Source organism: Phasianus colchicus, chromosome 31, assembly GCF_987193195.1.
Source record: "Phasianus colchicus chromosome 31, bPhaCol1.hap1.1, whole genome shotgun sequence".
NCBI lineage: Eukaryota > Metazoa > Chordata > Aves > Galliformes > Phasianidae > Phasianus > Phasianus colchicus.
This window is the reverse complement of record NC_143466.1, coordinates 2,525,061-2,545,471: the sequence shown is the minus strand read 5'-3', so window position 1 is coordinate 2,545,471 and position 20,411 is coordinate 2,525,061. Positions and strand designations below refer to the sequence as shown.

The 20,411-nt window shown below is 62.2% G+C and overlaps 1 protein-coding gene across 1 annotated transcript in view; it reads right to left on the bottom strand.

Moving 5' to 3' along the window:
- The window catches only part of SHANK1 (SH3 and multiple ankyrin repeat domains 1), a gene marked incomplete at its 5' end in the record, with an annotated part of 142,119 nt that overhangs the window by 21,553 nt on the left and 100,155 nt on the right, over positions 1–20,411 (bottom strand). Inside the window, one exon of the mRNA XM_090127546.1 lies at positions 20,318–20,373. Within this exon, the coding sequence (XP_089983672.1) occupies positions 20,318–20,373 (56 nt within the window). The remainder of the gene's footprint in view (positions 1–20,317; positions 20,374–20,411) is intronic.

The following is a 20,411-nucleotide window of genomic DNA, read 5'->3' as shown; positions in this document are numbered from 1 at the left end:
GGGTCTTGGGGCTGGGGCGGTACGATGGGTTTTGGGGGGGTCCTGGGGGGGGGTTTTGTGGGGAGGACAGTGGCTTTTTGGGGGGTCCTGGGGGGGTCTTGGGGGTCTAAGGGGGGGGGACAATGGATTTTGGGGGGATCCTGGGGGGTCTTGGGGGACTGGGGGTGGGAAATGGGTTTTGGGGGGGTCTGGGGCGGGTCTTGGGGGGGTCCTGGGGGGCTGGGGGGTGCAAAGGGTTTTGAGGGGGTCATGGGGGGGTCTTGGGGGGACAATGGGTTTTGGGGGATTCTGGGGGGGTCTGGGGGGGGTCTTGGGGGGCTGGGGGGGGGACAATGGGTTTTGGGGGGGTCTTGGGGGGGGAGACAGTTGGTTTTGAGGGGGTCCTGGGGGGGTCTTGGGGGGACAATGGGTTTTCGGGGGGTCGTGGGGGGGTCTTGGGGGAACAGTGGGTTTTGGGGGGGTCTTGGGGGGGGGTCTTGGGGGGGGGACGATGGGTTTTGAGGGGGTCCTGGGGGGGTCTTGGGGTGACAATGGGTTTTGGGGGATTCTGGGGGGTCGTGGGGGGGTCTTGGAGGGTTGCTGGGGGGGGACGATGGGTTTTGGGGGGGTTGTGGGGGGGTCTTGGGGGGCTGGGGGGGGACAATGTGTTTTGGGGGGGTCGTGGGGGGGTCTTGGGGGGTGGGGGGGGCAATGGGTTTTGGGGGGATCTTGGGGAGGGGGGGTCTTGGGAGGGATGATGGGTTTTGTGGGGTCCTGGGGGGGTCTTGGGGGGACAATGGGTTTTGGGGGGGTCCTGGGGGGGGACAATGGGTTTTGGGGGGTCGTGGGGGGGTCTTGGGGGGCTGGGAGGTGACAATGGGTTTTGGGGGGGTCGTGGGGGGGTCGTGGGGGGGTCTTGGGGGCTGAGGGGGGACAGTGGGTTTTGGGGGGGTCTTGAGGGAGGGTCTTGGGGGGACGATGGGTTTTGGGGGGGTCGTGGGGGGGTCTTGGGGGGGTCTTGGGCTGGGCGGGGACATTGGGTTTTGGGGGGGTTCTTGGGGGGTCTTGGGGGGCTGGGGAGGGACAGTGGGTTTTTGGGGGGTCCTGGGGGGGTCTTGGGGGTCTAAGGGGGGGGGACGATGGGTTTTGGGGGGTCATGGGGGGGTCTTAGAGGGCGGGGGGAGCATTGAGTTTTGGGGGGGTCCTGGGGGGGTCTTGGGGGGCTGGGGGGGGGACAATGGATTTTGGGGGGGTCCTGGGGGGGTCCTGGGGGGCCGGGTGGGGGCAAAGGGTTTTGGGGGTGTCGTGGGGGGGTCTTGGGGAGCTGGGGGGGGGACAATGGGTTTTGGGGGGGTTGTGGGGGGGTCTTGGGGGGCTGGGGGGGGGACAATTGGTTTTGGGGGGCTCTTGGGTGGGGGGTCTTGGGGGGGGGGACGATCGGTTTTGAGGGGGTCCTGGGGGGGTCCTGGGAGGGGTCGATAGGTTTTGGGGGGGGGTCTTTGAGGGCTGGGGTGCGGGGGGGGGGGGGGAGGGAAATGGGTTTTTTGGGGGTCGTGGAGGAAGGGGGGGGGGGGGGGATTTTTTTTTTTTTTTTTTTTGGGGGGGGGTCCCCACTCACCGATGGATTTCTGGCGCAGCATCAACCCGTGGGGGGGTCCGGGGGGGAGGAAAGAACGGTCGTACCCCCCCGGCCCCATTCGGTGGGGGTCAAAGGCTCCCTGTAATTTGGGGAGGGGGGGGGGGGGGGGGGCACATATAAAGGCAGCCCCCCCCCCCCCTCCCCCCATCCATCGATCAACCCCCGCCCCCCCCCCCCCCCAAAAAAAAAAAATCCCCATATTGGGCACCCAAAGGACCCCCCCCCCCCCCACCGCCCCACCATGGGCTCCATAACTTCCCCCCCCCCCCAAAAAAAAAAAGACCCCCCCATGTGCCCCCCCCCCCCCAAAAAAAAAAAGACCCCCCCATGTGCCCCCCCCCCCCCCGCATTTAAGGAGCCCCCCCCCCCCAAAAAAGCACCCATAGGTCCTTATGACCCCCCCCTTCCCCCCCCCCCCCCCGGGGTCTGCGACCACCACCCATGGGTGCCCCCCCCCCAAAAACTCCCCCCCCCCTCAATTTACACCCATGGTGTTTCTGAGACCCCCCCCCCCATAAAACCCAGAACCCCCCCCATGCGCCCCCCCCCCCCCCAATTTAGGTGCCCCCCCCCCCACGACCCCCCCCCATTTACCCCCACATCTCTGCCCCCCCCATTAATCCGAGCCCCCCCCCCATTTAGCTGCCCCCCCCACGACCCCCCCCCATTTACCCCCACATCTCTGCCCCCCCCCATTAATCTGAGCCCCCCCCCATTTAGCTGCCCCCCCCCACGACCCCCCCCCAATTTACCCCCACATCTCTGCCCCCCCCAATTAATCTGACCCCCCCCCATTTAGTTGCCCCCCACGACCCCCCCCATTTACCCCCACATCTCTGCCCCCCCCCATTAATCTGAGCCCCCCCCCATTTAGCTGCCCCCCCCACGACCCCCCCCAATTTACCCCCACATCTCTGCCCCCCCCAATTAATCTGACCCCCCCCCATTTAGTTGCCCCCCACGACCCCCCCCATTTACCCCCACATCTCTGCCCCCCCCCATTAATCTGAGCCCCCCCCCATTTAGCTGCCCCCCCCCACGACCCCCCCCCATTTACCCCCACATCTCTGCCCCCCCAATTAATCTGAGCCCCCCCCCCATTTAGCTGCCCCCCCCACGACCCCCCCACATTTACACCCACATCTCTGCCCCCCCCCATTAATCTGAGCCCCCCCCCCATTTAAGGTGAGCCCCCCCCCCATTTAAGTGCCACCCCCTCCCCCCCCATTTACCCCCACGTCTCTGCCCCCCCCTCCCCTCCCCCCATTAATTTAGACTCCCCCCCCCCCCAAAAAAAATTTAGGTGCCCCCCCCACCCACCTCTGCCCCATAGAATCCTTTGGGGCGGCTTTTCCCCATGGGGGGCAGTGGGGTTCCTCCCCCCACCCCCGGCCCCTCCCCCGCGCTGATGCTCTGCTGGGCTGCGGCCAGGATCTCGTCCAGTTTGTCTGGGGGGGGGGAGGGGGGGGGCAGAGGGGTCAAGGGGGGGCAATGGGGGAAATGGGGGCAATGGGGGCAATGGGGGCATTGGGGGCATTGGGGGCAATGGGGGCATTGGGGGCATTGGGGGAAATGGGGGCATTGGGGGCATTGGGGGCATTGGGGGCATTGGGGGCATTGGGGGCAATGGGGGCATTGGGGGCATTGGGGGCATTGGGGGAAATGGGGGCATTGGGGGCTTTGGGGGCAATGGGGGCAATGGGGGCATTGGGGGCATTGGGGGAAATGGGGGCATTGGGGGCATTGGGGGCATTGGGGGCATTGGGGGCAATGGGGGCATTGGGGGAAATGGGGGCAATGGGGGCAATGGGGGCAATGGGGGCAATGGGGGCAATGGGGGCATTGGGGGAAATGGGCGCAATGGGGGCATTGGGGGCATTGGGGGCATTGGGGGCAATGGGGGCAATGGGGGCAATGGGGGCAATGGGGGCAATGGGGGCATTGGGGGCATTGGGGGAAATGGGGGCAATGGGGGCAATGGGGGCATTGGGGGCAATGGGGGCATTGGGGGAAATGGGGGCATTGGGGGCATTGGGGGCATTGGGGGCAATGGGGGCATTGGGGGAAATGGGGGCAATGGGGGCAATGGGGGCAATGGGGGCAATGGGGGCAATGGGGGCATTGGGGGAAATGGGGGCAATGGGGGCATTGGGGGCATTGGGGGCAATGGGGGCAATGGGGGCAATGGGGGCAATGGGGGCAATGGGGGCAATGGGGGCATTGGGGGCATTGGGGGAAATGGGGGCAATGGGGGCAATGGGGGAAATGGGGGCAATGGGGGCAATGGGGGCATTGGGGGCAATGGGGGCATTGGGGGAAATGGGGGCAATGGGGGCATTGGGGGCAATGGGGGCATTGGGGGCATTGGGGGCAATGGGGGCATTGGGGGCATTGGGGGCAATGGGGGCATTGGGGGAAATGGGGGCAATGGGGGCATTGGGGGAAATGGGGGCAATGGGGGCATTGGGGGCATTGGGGGCATTGGGGGCAATGGGGGCAATGGGGGCAATGGGGGCAATGGGGGCAATGGGGGCATTGGGGGCATTGGGGGAAATGGGGGCAATGGGGGCAATGGGGGCATTGGGGGCAATGGGGGCATTGGGGGAAATGGAGGCATTGGGGGCATTGGGGCAATGGGGGCAATGGGGGCAATGGGGGCATTGGGGGAAATGGGGGCAATGGGGGCATTGGGGGCATTGGGGGCATTGGGGGAAATGGGGGCAATGGGGGCAATGGGGGCAATGGGGGCAATGGGGGCATTGGGGGCATTGGGGGAAATGGGGGCAATGGGGGCAATGGGGGCATTGGGGGCAATGGGGGCATTGGGGGAAATGGGGGCATTGGGGGCATTGGGGGCATTGGGGGCATTGGGGGCAATGGGGGCATTGGGGGAAATGGGGGCAATGGGGGCAATGGGGGCAATGGGGGCAATGGGGGCAATGGGGGCATTGGGGGAAATGGGGGCAATGGGGGCATTGGGGGCATTGGGGGCATTGGGGGCAATGGGGGCAATGGGGGCAATGGGGGCAATGGGGGCATTGGGGGCATTGGGGGAAATGGGGGCAATGGGGGCAATGGGGGAAATGGGGGCAATGGGGGCAATGGGGGCATTGGGGGCAATGGGGGCATTGGGGGAAATGGGGGCAATGGGGGCAATGGGGGCATTGGGGGCAATGGGGGCATTGGGGGCATTGGGGGCAATGGGGGCATTGGGGGCATTGGGGGCAATGGGGGCATTGGGGGAAATGGGGGCAATGGGGGCATTGGGGGAAATGGGGGCAATGGGGGCATTGGGGGCATTGGGGGCAATGGGGGCAATGGGGGCAATGGGGGCAATGGGGGCAATGGGGGCATTGGGGGCATTGGGGGAAATGGGGGCAATGGGGGCAATGGGGGCATTGGGGGCAATGGGGGCATTGGGGGAAATGGGGGCATTGGGGGCATTGGGGCAATGGGGGCAATGGGGGCAATGGGGGCATTGGGGGAAATGGGGGCAATGGGGGCATTGGGGGCATTGGGGGCATTGGGGGAAATGGGGGCAATGGGGGCAATGGGGGCATTGGGGGCAATGGGGGCATTGGGGGAAATGGGGGCATTGGGGGCATTGGGGCAATGGGGGCAATGGGGGCAATGGGGGAATGGGGGAAATGGGGGCAATGGGGGCATTGGGGGCATTGGGGGCATTGGGGGCAATGGGGGCAATGGGGGCATTGGGGGCATTGGGGGCATTGGGGGCAATGGGGGCAATGGGGGCATTGGGGGAAATGGGGGCAATGGGGGCAATGGGGGCATTGGGGGCAATGGGGGCATTGGGGGAAATGGGGGCATTGGGGGCATTGGGGGCAATGGGGGCAATGGGGGCAATGGGGGAATGGGGGAAATGGGGGCAATGGGGGCATTGGGGGCATTGGGGGCATTGGGGGCAATGGGGGCAATGGGGGCATTGGGGGCATTGGGGGCATTGGGGGCAATGGGGGCAATGGGGGCATTGGGGGAAATGGGGGCAATGGGGGCAATGGGGGCATTGGGGGCAATGGGGGCATTGGGGGAAATGGGGGCAATGGGGGCATTGGGGGCATTGGGGGCATTGGGGGCAATGGGGGCAATGGGGGCAATGGGGGCAATGGGGGCAATGGGGGCAATGGGGGCATTGGGGGAAATGGGGGCAATGGGGGCATTGGGGGCATTGGGGGCAATGGGGGCATTGGGGGCATTGGGGGCATTGGGGGAAATGGGGGCAATGGGGGCAATGGGGGCATTGGGGGCAATGGGGGCATTGGGGGAAATGGGGGCATTGGGGGCATTGGGGCAATGGGGGCAATGGGGGCAATGGGGGCATTGGGGGAAATGGGGGCAATGGGGGCATTGGGGGCATTGGGGGCATTGGGGGCAATGGGGGCAATGGGGGCATTGGGGGCATTGGGGGCATTGGGGGAAATGGGGGCAATGGGGGCAATGGGGGCATTGGGGGCAATGGGGGCATTGGGGGAAATGGGGGCATTGGGGGCATTGGGGCAATGGGGGCAATGGGGGCAATGGGGGCATTGGGGGAAATGGGGGCAATGGGGGCATTGGGGGCATTGGGGGCATTGGGGGCAATGGGGGCAATGGGGGCATTGGGGGCATTGGGGGCATTGGGGGAAATGGGGGCAATGGGGGCAATGGGGGCATTGGGGGCAATGGGGGCATTGGGGGAAATGGGGGCATTGGGGGCATTGGGGCAATGGGGGCAATGGGGGCAATGGGGGCATTGGGGGAAATGGGGGCAATGGGGGCATTGGGGGAAATGGGGGCAATGGGGGCATTGGGGGCATTGGGGGCATTGGGGGCAATGGGGGCAATGGGGGCAATGGGGGCATTGGGGGCAATGGGGGCATTGGGGGAAATGGGGGCAATGGGGGCAATGGGGGCATTGGGGGCATTGGGGGCATTGGGGGAAATGGGGGCATTGGGGGCATTGGGGCAATGGGGGCAATGGGGGCATTGGGGGAAATGGGGGCAATGGGGGCATTGGGGGCATTGGGGGCATTGGGGGCAATGGGGGCAATGGGGGCAATGGGGGCAATGGGGGCAATGGGGGCATTGGGGGCATTGGGGGAAATGGGGGCAATGGGGGCAATGGGGGCATTGGGGGCAATGGGGGCATTGGGGGCATTGGGGGCAATGGGGGCATTGGGGGCATTGGGGGCAATGGGGGCATTGGGGGAAATGGGGGCAATGGGGGCATTGGGGGAAATGGGGGCAATGGGGGCATTGGGGGCATTGGGGGCATTGGGGGCAATGGGGGCAATGGGGGCAATGGGGGCAATGGGGGCATTGGGGGCATTGGGGGAAATGGGGGCATTGGGGGAAATGGGGGCATTGGGGGCATTGGGGCAATGGGGGCAATGGGGGCAATGGGGGCATTGGGGGAAATGGGGGCAATGGGGGCATTGGGGGCATTGGGGGCATTGGGGGAAATGGGGGCAATGGGGGCAATGGGGGCATTGGGGGCAATGGGGGCATTGGGGGAAATGGGGGCAATGGGGGCATTGGGGGCATTGGGGGCATTGGGGGAAATGGGGGCAATGGGGGCAATGGGGGCATTGGGGGCAATGGGGGCATTGGGGGAAATGGGGGCATTGGGGGCATTGGGGCAATGGGGGCAATGGGGGCAATGGGGGCATTGGGGGAAATGGGGGCAATGGTGGCATTGGGGGCATTGGGGGCATTGGGGGCAATGGGGGCAATGGGGGCATTGGGGGCATTGGGGGCATTGGGGGAAATGGGGGCAATGGGGGCAATGGGGGCATTGGGGGCAATGGGGGCATTGGGGGAAATGGGGGCAATGGGGGCATTGGGGGCATTGGGGGCATTGGGGGCAATGGGGGCAATGGGGGCAATGGGGGCAATGGGGGCAATGGGGGCATTGGGGGCATTGGGGGAAATGGGGGCAATGGGGGCAATGGGGGCATTGGGGGCAATGGGGGCATTGGGGGAAATGGGGGCATTGGGGGCATTGGGGGAAATGGGGGCAATGGGGGCATTGGGGGCATTGGGGGCAATGGGGGCATTGGGGGCATTGGGGGAAATGGGGGCAATGGGGGCAATGGGGGCATTGGGGGCAATGGGGGCATTGGGGGAAATGGGGGCATTGGGGGCATTGGGGCAATGGGGGCAATGGGGGCAATGGGGGCATTGGGGGAAATGGGGGCAATGGGGGCATTGGGGGCATTGGGGGCATTGGGGGCAATGGGGGCAATGGGGGCATTGGGGGCATTGGGGGCATTGGGGGAAATGGGGGCAATGGGGGCAATGGGGGCATTGGGGGCAATGGGGGCATTGGGGGAAATGGGGGCATTGGGGGCATTGGGGCAATGGGGGCAATGGGGGCAATGGGGGCATTGGGGGAAATGGGGGCAATGGGGGCATTGGGGGCATTGGGGGCATTGGGGGCAATGGGGGCAATGGGGGCATTGGGGGCATTGGGGGCATTGGGGGAAATGGGGGCAATGGGGGCAATGGGGGCATTGGGGGCAATGGGGGCATTGGGGGAAATGGGGGCATTGGGGGCATTGGGGCAATGGGGGCAATGGGGGCAATGGGGGCATTGGGGGAAATGGGGGCAATGGGGGCATTGGGGGCATTGGGGGCATTGGGGGCAATGGGGGCAATGGGGGCAATGGGGGCATTGGGGGCAATGGGGGCATTGGGGGAAATGGGGGCAATGGGGGCAATGGGGGCATTGGGGGCAATGGGGGCATTGGGGGCATTGGGGGCATTGGGGGAAATGGGGGCAATGGGGGCAATGGGGGCATTGGGGGAAATGGGGGCATTGGGGGAAATGGGGGCAATGGGGGCAATGGGGGCATTGGGGGCAATGGGGGCATTGGGGGCAATGGGGGCATTGGGGGAAATGGGGGCAATGGGGGCAATGGGGGCATTGGGGGCAATGGGGGCATTGGGGGCATTGGAGGCAATGGGGGCATTGGGGGAAATGGGGGCAATGGGGGCATTGGGGGCAATGGGGGCATTGGGGGCATTGGGGGCAATGGGGGCATTGGGGGCAATGGGGGCATTGGGGGAAATGGGGGCAATGGGGGCATTGGGGGCATTGGGGGCATTGGGGGAAATGGGGGCAATGGGGGCAATGGGGGCAATGGGGGCATTGGGGGCATTGGGGCAATGGGGGCAATGGGGGCAATGGGGGCATTGGGGGAAATGGGGGCAATGGGGGCATTGGGGGCATTGGGGGCATTGGGGGCAATGGGGGCAATGGGGGCAATGGGGGCAATGGGGGCAATGGGGGCATTGGGGGCAATGGGGGCAATGGGGGCATTGGGGGCAATGGGGGCATTGGGGGAAATGGGGGCATTGGGGGCATTGGGGCAATGGGGGCAATGGGGGCAATGGGGGCATTGGGGGAAATGGGGGCAATGGGGGAATTGGGGGCATTGGGGGCATTGGGGGCAATGGGGGCAATGGGGGCATTGGGGGCATTGGGGGCATTGGGGGAAATGGGGGCAATGGGGGCAATGGGGGCATTGGGGGCAATGGGGGCATTGGGGGAAATGGGGGCATTGGGGGCATTGGGGCAATGGGGGCAATGGGGGCAATGGGGGCATTGGGGGAAATGGGGGCAATGGGGGCATTGGGGGCATTGGGGGCATTGGGGGCAATGGGGGCAATGGGGGCATTGGGGGCATTGGGGGCATTGGGGGAAATGGGGGCAATGGGGGCAATGGGGGCATTGGGGGCAATGGGGGCATTGGGGGAAATGGGGGCATTGGGGGCATTGGGGCAATGGGGGCAATGGGGGCAATGGGGGCATTGGGGGAAATGGGGGCAATGGGGGCATTGGGGGAAATGGGGGCAATGGGGGCATTGGGGGCATTGGGGGCATTGGGGGCAATGGGGGCAATGGGGGCAATGGGGGCATTGGGGGCAATGGGGGCATTGGGGGAAATGGGGGCAATGGGGGCAATGGGGGCATTGGGGGCATTGGGGGCATTGGGGGAAATGGGGGCATTGGGGGCATTGGGGCAATGGGGGCAATGGGGGCAATGGGGGCATTGGGGGAAATGGGGGCAATGGGGGCATTGGGGGCATTGGGGGCATTGGGGGCAATGGGGGCAATGGGGGCAATGGGGGCAATGGGGGCAATGGGGGCATTGGGGGCATTGGGGGAAATGGGGGCAATGGGGGCAATGGGGGCATTGGGGGCAATGGGGGCATTGGGGGCATTGGGGGCAATGGGGGCATTGGGGGCATTGGGGGCAATGGGGGCATTGGGGGAAATGGGGGCAATGGGGGCATTGGGGGAAATGGGGGCAATGGGGGCATTGGGGGCATTGGGGGCATTGGGGGCAATGGGGGCAATGGGGGCAATGGGGGCAATGGGGGCAATGGGGGCAATGGGGGCATTGGGGGCATTGGGGGAAATGGGGGCATTGGGGGAAATGGGGGCATTGGGGGCATTGGGGCAATGGGGGCAATGGGGGCAATGGGGGCATTGGGGGAAATGGGGGCAATGGGGGCATTGGGGGCATTGGGGGCATTGGGGGAAATGGGGGCAATGGGGGCAATGGGGGCATTGGGGGCATTGGGGGAAATGGGGGCAATGGGGGCAATGGGGGCATTGGGGGCAATGGGGGCATTGGGGGAAATGGGGGCATTGGGGGCATTGGGGCAATGGGGGCAATGGGGGCAATGGGGGCATTGGGGGAAATGGGGGCAATGGGGGCATTGGGGGCATTGGGGGCATTGGGGGAAATGGGGGCAATGGGGGCAATGGGGGCATTGGGGGCAATGGGGGCATTGGGGGAAATGGGGGCATTGGGGGCATTGGGGCAATGGGGGCAATGGGGGCAATGGGGGCATTGGGGGAAATGGGGGCAATGGGGGCATTGGGGGCATTGGGGGCATTGGGGGAAATGGGGGCAATGGGGGCAATGGGGGCATTGGGGGCAATGGGGGCATTGGGGGAAATGGGGGCAATGGGGGCATTGGGGGCATTGGGGGCATTGGGGGCAATGGGGGCAATGGGGGCAATGGGGGCAATGGGGGCATTGGGGGCATTGGGGGAAATGGGGGCAATGGGGGCATTGGGGGCATTGGGGGCAATGGGGGCATTGGGGGAAATGGGGGCATTGGGGGCATTGGGGGAAATGGGGGCAATGGGGGCATTGGGGGCATTGGGGGCATTGGGGGAAATGGGGGCAATGGGGGCAATGGGGGCATTGGGGGCATTGGGGGAAATGGGGGCAATGGGGGCAATGGGGGCATTGGGGGCATTGGGGGAAATGGGGGCAATGGGGGCATTGGGGGAAATGGGGGCAATGGGGGCATTGGGGGCATTGGGGGCATTGGGGGAAATGGGGGCAATGGGGGCAATGGGGGCATTGGGGGCATTGGGGGAAATGGGGGCAATGGGGGCAATGGGGGCATTGGGGGCAATGGGGGCATTGGGGGAAATGGGGGCATTGGGGGCATTGGGGCAATGGGGGCAATGGGGGCAATGGGGGCATTGGGGGAAATGGGGGCAATGGGGGCATTGGGGGCATTGGGGGCATTGGGGGAAATGGGGGCAATGGGGGCAATGGGGGCATTGGGGGCAATGGGGGCATTGGGGGAAATGGGGGCATTGGGGGCATTGGGGCAATGGGGGCAATGGGGGCAATGGGGGCATTGGGGGAAATGGGGGCAATGGGGGCATTGGGGGCATTGGGGGCATTGGGGGCAATGGGGGCAATGGGGGCAATGGGGGCATTGGGGGCAATGGGGGCATTGGGGGAAATGGGGGCAATGGGGGCAATGGGGGCATTGGGGGCAATGGGGGCATTGGGGGCATTGGGGGCATTGGGGGAAATGGGGGCAATGGGGGCAATGGGGGCATTGGGGGCAATGGGGGCATTGGGGGAAATGGGGGCAATGGGGGCAATGGGGGCATTGGGGGCAATGGGGGCATTGGGGGCAATGGGGGCATTGGGGGAAATGGGGGCAATGGGGGCAATGGGGGCATTGGGGGCAATGGGGGCATTGGGGGCATTGGGGGCAATGGGGGCATTGGGGGAAATGGGGGCAATGGGGGCATTGGGGGCAATGGGGGCATTGGGGGCATTGGGGGCAATGGGGGCATTGGGGGCAATGGGGGCATTGGGGGCAATGGGGGCAATGGGGGCATTGGGGGCATTGGGGGCAATGGGGGCAATGGGGGCAATGGGGGCATTGGGGGCATTGGGGCAATGGGGGCAATGGGGGCAATGGGGGCATTGGGGGAAATGGGGGCAATGGGGGCATTGGGGGCATTGGGGGCATTGGGGGCAATGGGGGCAATGGGGGCATTGGGGGCATTGGGGGCATTGGGGGAAATGGGGGCAATGGGGGCAATGGGGGCATTGGGGGCAATGGGGCAATGGGGGCATTGGGGGCATTGGGGGCATTGGGGGCATTGGGGGCATTGGGGGCAATGGGGGCAATGGGGGCATTGGGGGCAATGGGGGCAATGGGGGCATTGGGGGCAATGGGGGCAATGGGGGCAATGGGGGCATTGGGGGAAATGGGGGCAATGGGGGCAATGGGGGCATTGGGGGCAATGGGGGCATTGGGGGCAATGGGGGCATTGGGGGAAATGGGGGCAATGGGGGCAATGGGGGCATTGGGGGCAATGGGGGCATTGGGGGCATTGGGGGCAATGGGGGCATTGGGGGAAATGGGGGCAATGGGGGCATTGGGGGCAATGGGGGCATTGGGGGAAATGGGGGCAATGGGGGCAATGGGGGCATTGGGGGCAATGGGGGCATTGGGGGCATTGGGGGCAATGGGGGCATTGGGGGAAATGGGGGCAATGGGGGCATTGGGGGCAATGGGGGCATTGGGGGCATTGGGGGCAATGGGGGCATTGGGGGCAATGGGGGCATTGGGGGAAATGGGGGCAATGGGGGCATTGGGGGCATTGGGGGCATTGGGGGAAATGGGGGCAATGGGGGCAATGGGGGCAATGGGGGCATTGGGGGCATTGGGGCAATGGGGGCAATGGGGGCAATGGGGGCATTGGGGGAAATGGGGGCAATGGGGGCATTGGGGGCATTGGGGGCATTGGGGGCAATGGGGGCAATGGGGGCAATGGGGGCAATGGGGGCAATGGGGGCATTGGGGGCAATGGGGGCAATGGGGGCATTGGGGGCAATGGGGGCATTGGGGGAAATGGGGGCAATGGGGGCATTGGGGGCAATGGGGGCATTGGGGGCAATGGGGGCAATGGGGGGAATGGGGGCATTGGGGGCAATGGGGGCATTGGGGGCAATGGGGGCATTGGGGGAAATGGGGGCAATGGGGGCATTGGGGGAAATGGGGGCAATGGGGGCAATGGGGGCAATGGGGGCAATGGGGGCATTGGGGGCAATGGGGGCATTGGGGGAAATGGGGGCAATGGGGGCAATGGGGGCATTGGGGGCAATGGGGGCATTGGGGGCAATGGGGGCATTGGGGGCATTGGGGGCAATGGGGGCATTGGGGGAAATGGGGGCAATGGGGGCATTGGGGGCAATGGGGGCATTGGGGGCATTGGGGGCAATGGGGGCATTGGGGGAAATGGGGGCAATGGGGGCATTGGGGGCAATGGGGGCATTGGGGGAAATGGGGGCATTGGGGGAAATGGGGGCAATGGGGGCAATGGGGGGAATGGGGGCATTGGGGGCAATGGGGGAAATGGGGGCAATGGGGGAAATGGGGGCAATGGGGGCAGTGTGGTGATATTGGGGTCCTATTTGGGGTCTCATTTGGGGTCACATTAGGGTCTCATTTGGGGTCTCATATGGGGTTCCATTTGGGGTCGTATTTGGGGTCCCATTTAGGGTCCCATTTGGGGTCCCATTTAGGGTCTCCTTTGGGGTCCCATTTCGGGTCCCATTTGGGTCCTATTTGGGGTCACATTTTAGGTCCCATTTGGGGTCACACTGGGGTCCCATTTGGGGTCGTATTTGCGGTCGTATTTGGGGTCCCATTTGTGGTCCCTTTTAGGATCTCATTTGGGTCCCATTTGGGGTCCCATTTGGGGTGCCCTTCGGGGTCACATTGGGGTCCCATTTGAGGTCCCTTTTAGGGTCTCATTTGGGGTCCCATAAGGATCACATTGGGGTGTCATTTGGGGTCACATTGGGGTCTCCTTTGGGGTCCCATTTGGGGTCGTATTTGGGGTCCTATTTGGGGTGTCCTTTGGGGTCCCATTTGGGGTCCCATTAGGGTCTCATTTGGAGCCTCATTTGGGGTCCCATTTGGGTCCCATTTAGGGTCCCATTTAGGGTCCCATTTGGGTCCTATTTGGGGTCACATTGGGTCCTATTTGGGGTCACATTTGAGGTCCCATTTGGGGTCACATTTGGGGTCTCATTTGGGGCCTCTTTTGGGGTCCCATTTGGGGTCGTATTTGGGGTCGTATTTGGGGTCCCATTTGGGGTCCCATTTGAGGTCTAATTTGGGGTCCCATTTGGGGTCGTATTTAGGGTCCTATTTGGGGTCCCATTTGGGGTCTCATTGGTGTCCCATTTAGGGTCCCACTTGGGATCTCATTTGGGGTCCCATTTGAGGTCTAATTTGGGGTCCCATTTGGGGTCCCTTTTAGGGTCTCATTTGGGGTCCCATTGGGGTGTCATTTGGGGTGCCTTTTGGGGTCCCATTGGGGTCCCATTGGGGTCCCATTTGGGGTCACATTGGGGTCCTATTTGGGGTTGTATTTGGGGTTGTATTTGGGGTCCCATTGGGGTGCCCTTTGGGGTCCCATTGGGGCCTCATTTGGGGCCTCATTTGGGGTTCCATTTGGGGTGCCTTTTGGGGTCCCATTTGGGGTCACACTGGGGTCCCATCAGGGTCATATTTGGGGTCCCATTGGGGTCTCATTTGAGGTCACATTGGGGTCCCATTTAGAGTCTCATTTGGGGTCCCATTGGGGTCCTATTTGGGGTGTCATTTGGGTCCCATTTGGGGTCACATTTGGGGTGCCCTTCGGGGTCACATTGGGGTCCCATTTGGGGTCCCTTTTAGGGTCTCATTTGGTGTCCCATTTGGGGTCACACTGGGGTCCCATCGGGGTCTCATTTGGGGTCCCATTGGGGTCTCATTTGGGGCCTTATTTGGGTCCCATTTGGGGTCCCATTGGGGTCCCATTTGGGGTCCCTTTTAGGGTCCCCTTTGGCGTCACATTAGGGTCCCATTTGGGGTCTCATTTGGGGTCTCATTTGAGGTCTAATTTGGGGTCCCATTTGGGGTCCCTTTTAGGATCTCATTTGGGGTCCCATTGGGGTCCCATCTGGGGTCTCCTTTGGGGTCGTATTTGGGGTTGTATTTGGGGTCCCATTTGGGGTTGTATTTGGGGTTGTATTTGGGGTCCCATTTGGGGTCCCATTTGGGGTCGTATTTGGGGTTGTATTTGGGGTCGTATTTGGGGTCCCATCTGGGGTCTCCTTTGGGGTTATATTTGGGGTCATATTTGGGGTCGTATTTGGGGTCGTATTTGGGGTCCTATTTGGGGTCATATTTGGGGTCGTATTTGGGGTCCCATTTGGGGTCGTATTTGGGGTTGTATTTGGGGTCATATTTGGGGTCGTATTTGGGGTCCCATCTGGGGTCTCCTTTGGGGTCATATTTGGGGTCGTATTTGGGGTCATATTTGGGGTCATATTTGGGGTCGTATTTGGGGTTGTATTTGGGGTCATATTTGGGGTCGTATTTGGGGTCCCATCTGGGGTCTCCTTTGGGGTCATATTTGGGGTCGTATTTGGGGTCATATTTGGGGTCATATTTGGGGTCGTGTTTGGGGTAGTATTTAAGGTCGTATTTGGGGTCGTATTTGGGGTCGTATTTGGGGTTGTATTTGGGGTCATATTTGGCGTCGTATTTGGGGTTGTATTTGGGGTCCCATTTGGGGTCGTATTTGGAGTTGTATTTGGGGTTGTATTTGGGGTCCCATCTGGGGTCTCCTTTGGGGTCATATTTGGGGTCATATTTGGGGTCGTATTTGGGGTCATATTTGGGGCTGTATTTGGGGTCGTATTTGGGGTCGTATTTGGGGTCATATTTGGGGTTGTATTTGGGGTCGTATTTGGGGTCATATTTGGGGTCATATTTGGGGTCATATTTGGGGCTGTATTTGGGGTCGTATTTGGGGTGACTCACTAAGCGCCATCTGATAGACCGTCCGCTTCTTCTCTGTGGCCGATGTGGGTTCGTAGTCTGTGGGATCGAGGGGGGCAACGGGGGGTTATGGGGTCGTGGGGGGGGTTATGGGGTCGTGGGGGAGGTTATGGGGTGGTGGGGGGAGTTATGGGGTCATTGTGGGGGGTTATGGGGTGGTGGGAGGGGTTATGGGGTCATGGAAGGGTTATGGGGTGATGGGGGGGGGTTGTGGGGTGAAGGGGGGCTATAGGGTCATGGGTAGAATTATGGGGTCATGCGGGGGGTTATGGGGTCGTGGGGGGGTTATGGGGTCATTGTGGGGGGTTATGGGGTGGTGGGAGGGGTTATGGGGTCATGGAAGGGTTATGGGGTGATGGGGGGGGTTGTGGGGTGAAGGGGGGCTATAGGGTCATGGGTAGGATTATGGGGTAATGCGGGGGGTTATGGGGTCGTGGGGGGGGTTATGGGGTGGTGGGAGGGGTTATGGGGTCATGGGGGGGCTTATGGGGTCGTGGGGGGGGTTATGGGGTCATTGTGGGGGGTTATGGGATCATGGGAGTGTTATGGGGTGGTGGGAGGGGTTATGGGGTGGTGGTGGTGGTTATGGGGTCATGGGGGGGTTATGGGGTGGTGGTGGGGGTTATGGGGTGGTGGGGGGGGTTATGGGGTCGGGGGGGGTTATGGGGTCGTGGGGAGGGTTATGGGGTGGTGGGAGGGGTTATGGGGTCATGGGAGGGGTTATGGGGTCATGGGGGGGGTTATGGGGTGGCGGTGGGGATTATGGGGTTGTGGGGGGGGTTGTGGGGTGGTGGTGGGGGTTAGGGGGTCGTGGGGGGGGTTATGGGGTCATGGGGGGGCTTATGGGGTCATGGGGGGGTTATGGGGTGGTGGTGGGGGTTATGGGGTCTCTATGGGGTATCTATGGGGCAGTTATGGGGCATCTGTGGGAGATCTATGGGGCAATTATGGGGTATCTATAGGGGATCTATGGGGCACCTATGGGGCAATTATGGGGCATCTATGGGGTGTCTATGCGGCATCTATGGGGGATCTATGGGGCATCTATGGGGTGTCTATGGGGCAGTTATGGGGCGTCTATGGGGCATGTATTGTGTTCCCTATGGGGCATCTATGGGGTATCTATGGGGTATCTATAGGGGATATATGGGGCATCTATAGGGCAATTATGGGGGATCTATGGGGTCACTATGGGGGATCTATGGGGTGTCTATGGGGTGTCTATGGGGCATCTATGGGGGATCTATGGCGTCTCTATGGGGCAGTTATGGGGCATCTATGGGGGATCCATGGGGTTCCCTATGGGGCATCTATGGGGCAGCTATGGGGTATCTATAGGGGATCTATGGGGCATCTATGGGGGATCTATGGGGCAGCTATGGGGCAGTTATGGGGCATCTATGGGGGATCTATGGGGCAATTATGGGGGATCTATGGGGTATCTATAAGGGATCTATGAGGCATCTATGGGGTTTCCTATGGGGCATCTATGGGGTGTCTATGGGGCAGTTATGGGGCATCTATGGGGCATGTATTGTGTTCCCTATGGGGCATCTATGGCGAATCTATGGGGTGTCTATGGGGGATCTATGGGGCAGCTATGGGATATCTATGGGGATCCCTATGGGGGATCTATGGGGCAATTATGGGGGATTTATGGGGTCACTATGGGGGATCTATGGGGCAGTTATGGGGCATCTATGGGGGATCTATGGGGTCTCTATGGGGCAGTTATGGGGCATCTATGGGGGATCCATGGGGTTCCCTATGGGGCATCTATGGGGGATCTATGGGGTATCTATAGGGGATCTATGGGGCATCTATGGGGGATCTATGGGGCAGCTATGGGGCAGTTATGGGGCATCTATAGGGCAATTATGGGGGATCTATGGGGTATCTATAAGGGATCTATGGGGCATCTATGGGGTTTCCTATGGGGCATCTATGGGGCAGCTATGGGGCAGTTATGGGGCAGCTATGGGGCGTCTATGGGGCAATTATGGGGGATCTGTGAGGTTCCCTATGGGGCATCTATAGGGCAATTATGGGGGATCTATGGGGTATCTATAAGGGATCTATGGGGCAATTATGGGGGATCTATGGGGTGTCTATGGGGGATCTATGGGGCATCTATGGGGCGTCTATGGGGCATGTATTGTGTTCCCTATGGGGGATCTATGGCGTATCTATGGGGTGTCTATGGGGGATCTATGGGGCAGCTATGGGGCAGCTATGGGGCATCAATGGGGTTCCCTATGGGGCATCTATGGGGCAATTATGGGGGATCTATGGGGTATCTATAAGGGATCTATGGGGCATCTATGGGGCATCTATGGGGCAGTTATGGGGCAGCTGTGGGGCATCTATGGGGCGTCTATGGGGTATCTATGGGGTTCCCTATGGGGCATCTATGGGGCATCCCTAGGGCTCTGTGCGGAGCATTGGTCCCTGAGTGTGCAAGGGCCTGACGTGTGTGCGGTGAGTGTGCAAGGGGAGCAGCAGGTGGGGCGTTCAAACGGGGGGGGGGCGGTGAGTGTGCGAGGGGTGTGCAAGTGCCGTGCACTGCTTGTGCGAGGGGGGAGCGGTGGGTGTGCAAGTGAGGCGCTCGTGCAACGGCTGTGCAACAGCACGGAGTATGAGTAGTGAGTGTGCAATGGCTTGCACACTCACTTGGGGGTTGCACTGTGGTTGTGCAACAGGGGAGTGTAAAGAGTGCGAGGAGTGTGCAATGGCAGTGAATGGGTCTGTGCAGTAAGTGTGCAAGTGATGAAGTGATGTGTGCGCGAGGAGTGCAAGCTGAGTGTGCAAGGGCTGTGTAATAAGCGTGCAAGGAGCGCGTGGGCTGCTGTGCAAGATGTGTACAGGGAGCATGCAAGGAGTGTGTGATGAGTGTGCAGGGGGTGTGCAAGGGGCTGTGCACGTTGAGTGCAAAAAAAAGTGAGGAAGGAGTGTGCAAGGATTGTGCAAAGGATCTCAGTTTGAGGAGCGTGCAAGGAGTGTGCGAGGGGGCAGAATGAGTGTGCAAGGAGCGTATGATGGGTGCGCAAGGGCTGTTCGAAGAGTGAGCAGAGGAGTGCACGACGAGTGTGCAAACGGGCGTGCAAAGAGTGAGCAAGGGGCATGCAAGGTGTGTGCACGGGGTGTTTGCTGGTTGTGCTGTGCACGATGGGCGTGCAACGGTTGCAGGGTGAGCGTGAAAGGGGCGTGCAAGGAGCGTGCAAGCGGTCCTCCATGGTGCTGTGGCGAGCGTGCCAGAGGGGTGCGTGAGGAGTGTGCAAGGAGCACGCGATGAGTGTGCAAGGACGAGGTGGAGAGTGTGCAAGGGACTTGCAAAGAGTGCACGGTGGGTGTGCAAAGGGCGCAGGGTGAGTGTGCGATGAGTGTGCAATGAGTGTGCAAAGGGCGTGCACTCACCAGTGCGCTTCTTCCAGGGGGAGACTGAGGGAGACACAGAGGGGTTACGGGAGGGGTCAAAGGTCAAAGGTCAAAGTGATTTTTGGGGGTCAAAGGTGACGAGGTTGCAGTCAGGGGTCACCAGGAGTCGGGGGTCAGTCGGGGTCATGAGGTCAAGGGGTCAAAGGTCAGATGGAGGTCACATGGGGGGGAGGTCCTCCCAGTTGGGGGTGGATTTATGGGGTCACGGAGGTCAGAAGGTCAGGGGTCAGGGGTTACTGGGGGTCGTGGGGTCAAAGGTCACCAGGGGTCATGGGGGGGTGGGAGGTCCAGTTGGGTGGGGGGTCGACTATCAGAGGTCACAGAGGTCAGAAGGTCACGGGGAGGTCAGAGGTTACTGGGGGTCATGGGGGTCAGAGGTTACATGGGGTCGTGGGGTCAGAGGTCAACACTGGGGGTCATGGGGGGGTGGGAGGTCAAATCAGGTGGGGGGTCGACTATCAGAGGTCACAGAGGTCACAAGGTCATGGGGAGGTTAGAGGTCAGAGGTTACTGGGGGTCATGGGGGTCAGAGGTTACATGGGGTCATGGGGTCAGAGGTCAACACTGGGGGTCATGGGGGGGTGGGAGGTCAAATTGGGTGGGGGGTCGACCATCAGGTCTCATAGAGGTCAGAAGGTCACAGGGAGGTCAGAGGTTACTGGGGGTCATGGGGTCAGAGGTCACGTGGTGGGGTTGACCTTTAGGGTCACAGAGGTCCCGGGGGAAGGGGGGGCAGAGGTCATGAGATCAGAGGTTACTAGAGGTCGTGGGGTCGGAGGTCACTGTGGGTCATGAGGTCACAGGGAGGTCATAGGTCACGGGGTCATAGGTCACCTGGGGGCTTCCGGTGAGGTGTGGGGGGTCGAAGTTTAAGGGTCACAAGGGGGTCATAGGTCGCAGGGAGGGGTCATAGGTCACGGGGGGGGTCATAGATCACTGTGGGGTCAAAAGGTCACGGGGAGGTCATAGGTCACGGGGTCATAGGAGCTCAGAAGGAGGGGGGAACCATTGTGGGGGTGGGGGAAGGGGGAATGACCTTTAGGGGTCACGGAGGGGTCAAAGGTCACAGGGGGGTCCAAATATGAGCCCCCCCACCCAGAATTGGGTGCGCCCCCCCTCCCCCCCTCCTCTTCCCCACTCACCCTTCTCCACTGCGCCGTCGATTTTGGGGAGGGGGGGGCAAAGGTCA